Raw genomic sequence first — 9,245 nt, 5'->3', positions numbered from 1 at the left:
TTTTTTTTTTTTTTTTTTTTTTCAGAATGTGTTGTAAGTTAAAACAAGATTAGCAGGAATGGGGAGGGTACCACTTAAGCCTGTTTGCTGCTTATGGTTTCCAGAGAGCTAAATTGTTCACCAGGTCCTGGAGTTGTCCGTTTGCCTAGGTTTTTTCAAACTGGGCCACAATAGTAGTTGCGCATTTAAATAGAATGAAACGGGGCCTGAGCTTCCCAAGAGAAGTGTTAATAGAGGAAATGACTCGTGTTCAGGTTTAATGGCTACTGCGCTCAAGGTGCTGTCCCTTTCAGTGGATGTGAGCCAGGCGGGCCAGTACACGTGCAGGTGTGCCAAGGGCCCGGGTTAAATCTCGGGACAGCCAAAGTGGCCACACAGAACTGACCTACTTAAAACAGCCATCCTGGATAAAACATGGAGTTTGCCTGCTTCTTTCATTGACAATCTTGCTACAAAGAAAACAAAAAAAAACAGCAGTTGCAATAAATGGTGTCTTTAGTGATGTAGTTGATTTACATTCTGACACAAGATTCTTGCCTCATCAAAAACCAGTAGTGATTTGGTAGGTGAAGTGTCTGCCTTCGGCTGAGGTCATGATCCCAGGATCTTGGAATCGAGCCCCGCATTGGGCTTCTTGCTTAGCGGGGGCCCTGCTTCTCCCTCTGCCTCTGCCCCTCCTATACATGCTCCATTACTTGCTCTTACTCTCTCTCAAATAAATGAAATCTTTTTTTTAAAGGTTTTATTTATTTATTTGACAGACAGAGATTACAGGTAGGCAAGAGGAAGCAGACTCTCCGCGGAGCAGAGAGCCTGATGTGGGGCTCGATCCTAGGACCCTGGGATCATGACCTGAGCCAAAAGCAGAGGCTTTAACCCACTGAGCCACCCAGGCGCCCCAAATGAAATCATTTTTTTAAAAACCAAAAAATCCCAGCTGTGATCAGCCTCTGCCCGGGGTGCTCCGTGTGTGTACGACCCTTGAGTAACACGTCAGTGCAGCAGAGGGCACTCTTCCGTGATTCATGGGATGGAGCTCTTTCCCCGCCATGGCGTTACTAACACTGAGAAAGCTACGAATGGCACACCTGCTCCTGTGGCCCTTGCTGTCTGTTTTTCGGTGCGTGGGAATATCTTGCCTTTCCATCTTCTATCCTGCACCCCCTGGACCTTCCCAGACCCTCACTTTTACATTCCGCTTGCTTCCTCCAGTTCCATAGCGACAGAATCAACCTTTCACTCTGCAAATACAGATAATGAAGATCTATCGTGACTGGTAAACTCTTTGGGTGTTTCTCTTGTATTTTCTAACAGCACGTTGAATGTAGCAGGTGGAAGGGTGGTTCCTCGGTGTTTTCCTGGGGGCGAGGTAGGCCTGCTGACCTGGTTGCAGCCCCAGGGAAAGCGCCCTCAGACGAGCTGGGCAACTGCGGCCCTGCTAACCCTCTCTGCTCACCGCGCTTTCAGCTGAGTGACTGCATCCGGGGAGTGGTGTTTGACAGCCTCGAGACCCTCTTCGCTCGGAACATGGCCGTGGCTCTCCTCTGCCTTCTGAAGGCCATCGGCTGCCGGGACCACATCTACGTTATCAACATGGCCCAGGATTATACAGCCATGAAGGCCCAGGAGAAAGCCAAAAAGGAGCAAGAAGGTAAAGCCCCATGCCCTCCTGGGCTGTCCCTCTGGCAGAGCCAGGGGCCGTGTGAAATGCTTCCCCACCGGGAATATTCTATTCGTCGTGTCTCCCCACCGTCCTGTAAGGCACCTGGCAGACACAGGTGACCTGTTGAGAGACGACAGGCTGAGGGATGAACCCAGCTGGCTCTTCTCGTAATAGTCACATTCCCCTTTCTCCCAATATTACAGTGTGTCCCTTCATCTTCTCTATAATCACAGTCAACCTAAGGGGACCCCATCACCGTACGGTCCCATCCTAACTCAGGTGATTCATTAGCTGCTTACTTTTGCTTACGACAGCTGTGCAATTCTTGCCAAGCTGGAGGTGCTGAGAAACCTCACAAGCCCGTTTCTGCATCTTAGCAGGCTCTGTCCAGACATCGCAGCAAACGCTCTGTACATTTGAAATGCCTAGGCATGGCACCTGGAGTTATTTGATCCTCTCAATGACTCTCTGAAGATCATTGTCCCCCCCTTTACAGATGAGGAAAATGACTATTGGTTTTGGCTCAGGTCATGATCTCAGAGCCATGGGATTGAGCCCCGTGTCGGGCTCTGCGCTCAGTGGGAGTCTACTTAAGATTCTCTCTCTTCCTCTCCCTCTGCTCTCTCTCCCCACTCATGCTTGCTCTCTCTCCCTCTCTCAAATAAATAAATAATTAAAAAAAAAAAAAGATCACACAGCAAATTAGTAAGGTATGTGTAACTCTGATACCTTTGCATTTTCTGTCGCTACAACAGTGGCTTGAAAAATTTTTCAGTGACTGACACATACACAGTAAGGTCAGCTTGAGTTCCTGCTGTAGTCAGAAGCAGTCGTAACAAATTTTGGTCCCCAGGGGAGGAAGCCATGCTGTCCCTGGGAGGCAGAGTTCTGCTCTGGCCTCAGCACTGGTCACATCACAGCCCCTCCTTACTTGGCCTTACCTCTGTCTTCTGGGAAAATCTACACAAATTGTAATGCTTTTCCATTAAGGGAAATAATTACAAACATGAGGTCTCTTAGCTCTTAAACAGAGTTCAAAGACTGCTTCCTTACATTCTCATCCAGAGAAAAATTAGGAAGAATGACCAGGCATCCCCAGCAGTGTTCCAATCTCCAGCTTCCTGGTTTTTCAGAAAGCTCATTTCCAACTTAAAATATCTCTTTCATTTTCTCGATTACCTGCGGATTGAAGTTTTTCGCAGTTGCATTATGGGCTCCTCTCCCTTTGAAGATTCCTCTGCCTTTGAAGAAGTCCTGAGACAGCATCCAGTAACAACAGTATTGTATTAAAATCTAATTTTTACTGAACATTTATGAATCTGCCAGGCACTAGCCTAAACGCTTTACAGGATTACTTATTTGATCCCCACCACAGCCCGGGAAAGAGAAATCATTATTCTTATCTGTTTCTATCCCTTGGTGAGTGTCAGAGAAAGATCTCCAGACAAATCTCTCTGAGCCCAAAGCTCAAACCCAGAAGAACAGAAGGTGGGAAGTTGTGCTGGTGAAGTGTGAAAAAGAGGCCGAGAGCCTTCATGCTGGGAGCGAGCCTCACTTTTGGACCTGGAGTCTGAAGGGGGTGGGAGATGGTGCCCCTTTGTCTGCAAATGGCTTTGTCACCCTGAGGACTCTGGTGGCACATGTTCGTCATGGATAAAGTCAGCAGGCGGCCTGTTCCTTCCCTATCGCTGCAGTGACAACTTACCACAAACCTGGTGACTTCCAATGACACAGGTTTACTGTCTTGCAGTTCTGGAAGTCAGGAGTCCTAAAAGCGGGGTATCGGCAGGGCTCCGTTTCTTTGAATGCTCCAGGGAGAGAATCTTTTCCCTTGCCTTTTTGAGCTTTCAGAGGCCACCAGCCTTCCTCAGCTCACGGTCCCTACTTCACAGCCTTCTGACCTCTGCCTCCATCATCTCCTTCTCTGACTCTGACCCTCCTGTCTCCCTCTTACAAGGACTTTTGTGGTTATAGTGGGCCCACCCAGACAATCTAGGACCGCCTCCCCAGTTCAGGGTCCTCAGCATAACCACATCTGCAAACTCCTCTCTGCCATGCCAGGTCCCACAGTCACCCTTCTGGGGACTGGGACATCTCTGGAACTGCTATTCCAGATGGATACCAGGTTTGGAGCCGTGTGAGTGAAGCAAGGCCCGCCAGAGATCAGGCACATCGCCCCGGCACCAGCCCCCTCCCCCTGGCGTGGACCCCTCTGTAGCCCATGTGGGCTGGGAGTGAAGCCACCAGGGCACCCCACAGCCAAGGCTGGGGACTTACCACCCCGCCCCTTCCTGTCTTTGTTCCCTCCACAGAGCGCAAACTCAGGGAGGCACTTGAGAAAGAGAAGGAGCGTCTCCAAAATATTGATGAGGATGAATATGACGCCATGACAGAGGAGGAGAAGATCGTGTTCAATCGAGAGGTTCAGCAGGCCCTCCGCGAGAGGAAAAAGAGGTCAGAATCAAGGGCCAGGCAGGGCGGAAGTGGTTCTCCTGGGAGTAACACACAGCCTGTCCTGAAGGCTGGGGTCACCTTCCAGGGGAGCAGCCATGACCAAGGGAAACCCCGGAGGATGGCCTGCTAAGAGCAGGAAAACACGTTGCCCATCGAGGGTGTTGGTTGCGACTGCCTTTCTGGGTTTCTCTCATTCCTTCCTTCCTTCTCTCTGGAGGGCATCTGACTAGGGCGAGGTTATATGACAGAATGGGGGGTACTTCTGGCCCCTGTGCTGTCCTGGGGCTCTCCCTAGTTTCCCCTGACACCTGTCCTCTAGGTCCAGCTCATCAATCAGCCTCTGTGCTCAGTTGTCCACAGCTGGTGACCGAGAGGCCACTCTCTTGACATGAGCTGAATGGTTATCCCCCAGAACTCAGCCATTTCTCCTTCCCCAACCACCACCGTGACCTTTTGAGGTGTTATCTGTCCCCTGAGTTCTGGCTGCCTCTCCCACTTGATCCTCAGCCTGGGTTTTGCCAGAGACCCTGGGCAGGTTCTCAGCCACTCTCTGTGCCCATTGCTGGGGACCACACAGGAATGACTGGATCCCCTCCACACCACCTGGGGCCCAGGAGACTCAAGCTATCTCAGCTACAGGTTAGGCGAAGGATAAATGTCCTTATCTACCTTCAGACCTTCAAACATGCCAGGGAAAGAGGGCAGATTTCTTATCTTCCATAGAATTCCAAACATTGGAAGGGGCAGACCCAAGATACTTGCCCTTCTATTTAACCTCCTTCTCTCCTCTTCCTCTACTTCCAGCTTACTCCCACTGACCCCCAAGGAGCTTTTATGTCCTCTCTGCCCCCACAGTGTGCCTTCATTTCTTCATCTGGACGGTCCCTGGTAATGATCCCTGGTTCTCCAGGGGTATGAAAAGCCTGGCTTTGGGATTCCAAAGGAAAATCTTTTCTTTCTCGTCCAGGTCATTGCTTTCAGGAATTCATTTCAGGGTGCACTTAGAAAATGGAAATCTGATCCTCAAAGCTCAGCAATAATTTGTCACACACACACACACACACACACACACACACACACACACACGTAATGAAGATTTGACTTCAGTGGGTAGACAGTCACAGCAACCAGGACCAGCCAGGGATTCCTAGAGATGGAGACAGAGGGGATTTGTATTTTCAGAAATGCTGTCCTCTCCACAATTGTTTGTACTTGGTGCACTCTTTGCCATTGGCAGCAGGACAGGTACAGCTGAATCCATAGCAGGGAGGCAGGAGAGAGAGAGAGAGAGAGAAGAGGAATGCGGCTTTCAGATCCAGCGCCATGGCCCTAAGCTAGCCATTAGGGACTGCTATTTAAAATACAATTTCTTGTTGTCTGAACATCAGACATGACAGTGTCAGAAGCTGGGCCTCATCTGAATTGTTTATTTATTCATTTTAGCGAGAGAGAGAGAGAGAAAGCACGCACAAGAGCAGGGGGAAAGGCAGAGGGAGAGGGAGAGAGAGACTCTCCAGCAGACACCCCCCCACCCCCCGCCACCCTGCTGAGCTCGGAGCCTGACACGGGGCTCGACCCAGGGCTCGCTTCCACGACTCTGAGACCCTGACCTGAGCTGAAATCAAGAGTAGGACCTTTACCTGACTTCACCCCCTCCAGGTGCCCCTGAAAGTTACTTTTTAAAAACTATTAACATCAAGCTTATTTTTAGCCCTTGCTTTGTTCTCTTATGAAAGAAGATTGGAATAGAAATACGGACTGAGGATTCCTCTTCATTGAGTTGGGGGGGGGGTTCATCAGTTTTGCTGAATGACATTCAGAGACCCTCCTTTCTTTCCTTCTTTCCCCCCCCTCCCTTCCTCCTTCCTTTCTTCCTTCCTTCCTTCCCATTTACGCAGATTTCTTTTGTTCGTTCCTTTTATGCCCATGAAAGCTCTTCCCTGGTCCATCCATCCAGACCCTCCCAGGCAGAGGAGGGGCTCGGGGCCGGAGGGGCTCTGAACTCTGTTTTCTCGGCCTGGTTTGATGAAGGGAGCTGGAGAGGCTGGCACGGGAGATGCAGGAAAAGAAGCTGCAGCAGGAGCTTGAGCGGCAAAGGGAAGAAGATGAACTGAAGCGGAAAGTCAAAAAGCCAAAGCAATTACCAGTGAAGGAGGAACCTCCCGCGAAGAAATCTCAAACCAGCCGGCAGGTAGCAACCCTCACTCGCTCCTCAGCAAGAGGCAGAACAGAGGGAGCGCTCACCGTCACCAGTCCCTCAAGCCGGCGCGCGCCCCTTCCACAAAACTGACCTGATACCTTGGGGTGGAGCAGAAGGTGGGAGGGAAGGGGCCGACGTTTGCTGAGAGCCGATTGTGGGCCAAGAGCTTGGCCTGCGCTTTATTTGGCTCCCCTCCCACCCTCTGGGGTTCAGAGACACGAGCCCCACGCCAAGAGAGTTCCGGGACCCCACCCAGTTGCTCTTTCCACTGTCCCCCCAAGCCCCCTAGATGCTGCTGAACAGGCTGCCTTAACAGCTGGCCTCCGGTAAGCCGCAAAGCCTGGGGAGCCCCTGTGTTCAACCAAGAGCCTATCTTGACCACAGTCTAGGGAGCCACTCTAACATCAGATTGGCCTTGCAGACCTGTGGCATGGTTTATCCACCTGCCAAGCTTAGCAGTCGCGCATCTTACCAACGATGGAAAAAGAGAGGGTCGTGGCCAAGCCCCCTCCCTCCTCGGTGAGCAAACGCACTAGGAGACAGCTGTGCCACGACCAACCGGTCCACACTCTCCAGGTTGTGTTAGAGATTCAGACAGATGTGGAGAAGGAGGGGTACCGTGAGGCCAGGGGACAGCCAACCCTGGCCAGGCCTGCCTCCATGCCCATCCTTAGGAGAGTGCTGTCACCTGGAACGAGGACTCTGGGCTGTCCTGCCAGCTGTCATCATGAGACTCGGCTCGACTTTATGTCACCAAAGAATGAGCAGAAACCTGTGGAGCCTCCCCAAGGATTTCATCCAGGGGAGAAGAAAATCAGAGCCCACAAAGCAAGTTTAAAAAGAGAGAAAGAATCAAGTTGGTTTTTCTTTGCCAGGTTACGTGAATAAATACATATTTTTTTAAAAGCCTTGGGCACAGCCAAATTCTAAACTTCTGTTTGTTGCCAACAAAGGGCCATAGAGAGGATGTTTTATCAAACACCCGCCAGATGATCCTCAGAGCCCTGATGTAAGCAGGAGGCACCTGCAATCCTGTGGGGCCTCAGGCAGTTTTTTCTCCCTTAAAAAACTGTTTTAAGCATTTTAAAAAATATTTTCTTTATTTATTTGACAGAGATCACAAATAGGCAGAGAGGCAGGCAGGGTGGCAGGGAAGCAGGCTCCCTGCTGAGCAGAGAGCCTGACGTGGGGCTCGATCCCAGGACCCCAGGGACCATGACCTGAGTTAAAGACAGAGGACCCAATCCACTGAGCCACCCAGGCGCCCCATGTTTTAAGCATGTTTTATGTATTTTGCTTTCTAGATTCTTACTTTTTCCAAACTAGAGGTCAAGACAGATGCACTGGAAAGGAAAACATCTATTAGGGAACATTTAAATGAGAAGGATGATCTAAGCAAGAAGAGGAAGAACCAGCTGGGAGACATCCACCTGCTCGGGCTCCCCCTGGTGCAGGAGCAAGAGGACAGTGAAGGGGACCTCCTGAAGGATGCCGACAAGCACCTGGCCCAGAAGTTTAAGACCTACGAATTGACTTTGAAGGATATTCAGAGTATCCTCATGAACTGGGACCGGAAGCAAGGCATTCTACTGCATCACGCTGGCGCCGAGGACATGACCCACGAACCTGACGACCAGCGCCAGGTCCCTTCAGGCGGGCGCCGAGGCCGCAAGGACCGAGAGAGGGAGCGCGCAGAGAAGGAGAGGGCGGAGAAGGAGCGCCAGGAACGGGAGAAGGCCGAGAAGGAGCGTCTGGAGAAGCTCCGGGCCCTGGAGGAGCGGAGCGACGGCGGAGAGGGGGAAGGAGGGGAGGAGGACCACCACGAGGGGAAGAAGGACCTGGGTGTGCCATTCATAACCATCCAGACGCCCGACTTTGAAGGCGTGAGCTGGAGGCAGGCCATGGAGAATGACAGGCTTCCCAAAGGGGATCAGGTACAGACTCTCCTCCGGGATGGAGACGTGATCAATCAGGGAGTGGGTACTGTGCTAATCGCCACTAAAGTGTTCCTTTCTGTACCCCCTTAATTCCATTCATCTCTGAGGTCCCCTTGGATATGAGACAACAGTGGCTAAAAGGACCTTTTTCTAGTTGGTGAAAACACATGGGAATTTCCACAGATCTAAATGACTCCATCTAACCTCATAAAAAACTGCCTATAGAGTTTTGAGGGGTTTTTATTTTGTTTTTATTTAAATTCTAGTTAGTTAACATATACTCTAATGATGGTTTCAGGAGTAGAATTTAGGGATTCATTCAGTTACATATGACACCCAGTGCTCATCCCAACAAGTACCCTCCTCAATGCCCAGCACCCCTCCAGCCTACCCCCCGTCCACCTCCCCCCAGCAAGCCTGTTTGTTCTCTATCATCAAAAGTCTCTTATGATTTGAATCCCTCTCTTTTTTTTTCCTTCCCCTATGTTTATTTGCTTGTTTTTTAAATTCTACATATGAGTGAGGTCATATGGTCTTTGCCTTTCTCTGGCTGACTTATTTTTTTTTTTAAGTAGGCTCCACACCTGACGTGGGGCTTGAACTCATGACCCTGAGATCAAGAGTCGCACACTCTCACAACTGAGCCAGCCAGAGAGCCATGCCTCTCTGATCAACTGATTTCACTTAACAATACTCTCTAGTTCTATTCACATCACCACAAAGGGCAAGATTTCGTTCTTTTTGATGGCTCAGTAATATACCACCTCTGCTTTCTCCACTCATCAGTCAATGGACGACAGGGCTCTTCTCCATAATTGGCTCTTGTTGATGATGCTACTATAAACATTGGGGTACAGGTACCCCTTCAAGTCTGTATTGTAGTATCAGTTGGATAAATACCTAGTAGTGTAAGTGCTGGGTTGTAAGGTAGTTCAACTGTTAACTTTTTGAGGAACCTCCATGCTGTTCTCCAGAGTGGCTGCACCAGCTT

The 9,245-nt window shown here is 50.3% G+C and overlaps 1 protein-coding gene across 1 annotated transcript in view; it reads left to right on the top strand.

The window, feature by feature from the left end:
• HYDIN (HYDIN axonemal central pair apparatus protein) overlaps nt 1-9,245 on the top strand; it is a 335,705-nt gene that overhangs the window by 243,842 nt on the left and 82,618 nt on the right. Inside the window, exons 43-46 of the mRNA XM_032853995.1 lie at nt 1,468-1,651; nt 3,976-4,117; nt 6,149-6,308; nt 7,622-8,251. Coding sequence (XP_032709886.1) covers nt 1,468-1,651; nt 3,976-4,117; nt 6,149-6,308; nt 7,622-8,251 — 1,116 coding nt within the window. The remainder of the gene's footprint in view (nt 1-1,467; nt 1,652-3,975; nt 4,118-6,148; nt 6,309-7,621; nt 8,252-9,245) is intronic.

The sequence above is a fragment of the Lontra canadensis genome, unplaced genomic scaffold (assembly GCF_010015895.1).
Source record: "Lontra canadensis isolate GAN:19392208 unplaced genomic scaffold, GSC_riverotter_1.0 scaffold8, whole genome shotgun sequence".
NCBI classification, from domain to species: Eukaryota; Metazoa; Chordata; class Mammalia; order Carnivora; family Mustelidae; genus Lontra; species Lontra canadensis.
The sequence above is the reverse complement of the archived record's forward strand: the minus strand, read 5'-3'. Positions and strand labels throughout refer to the sequence as shown.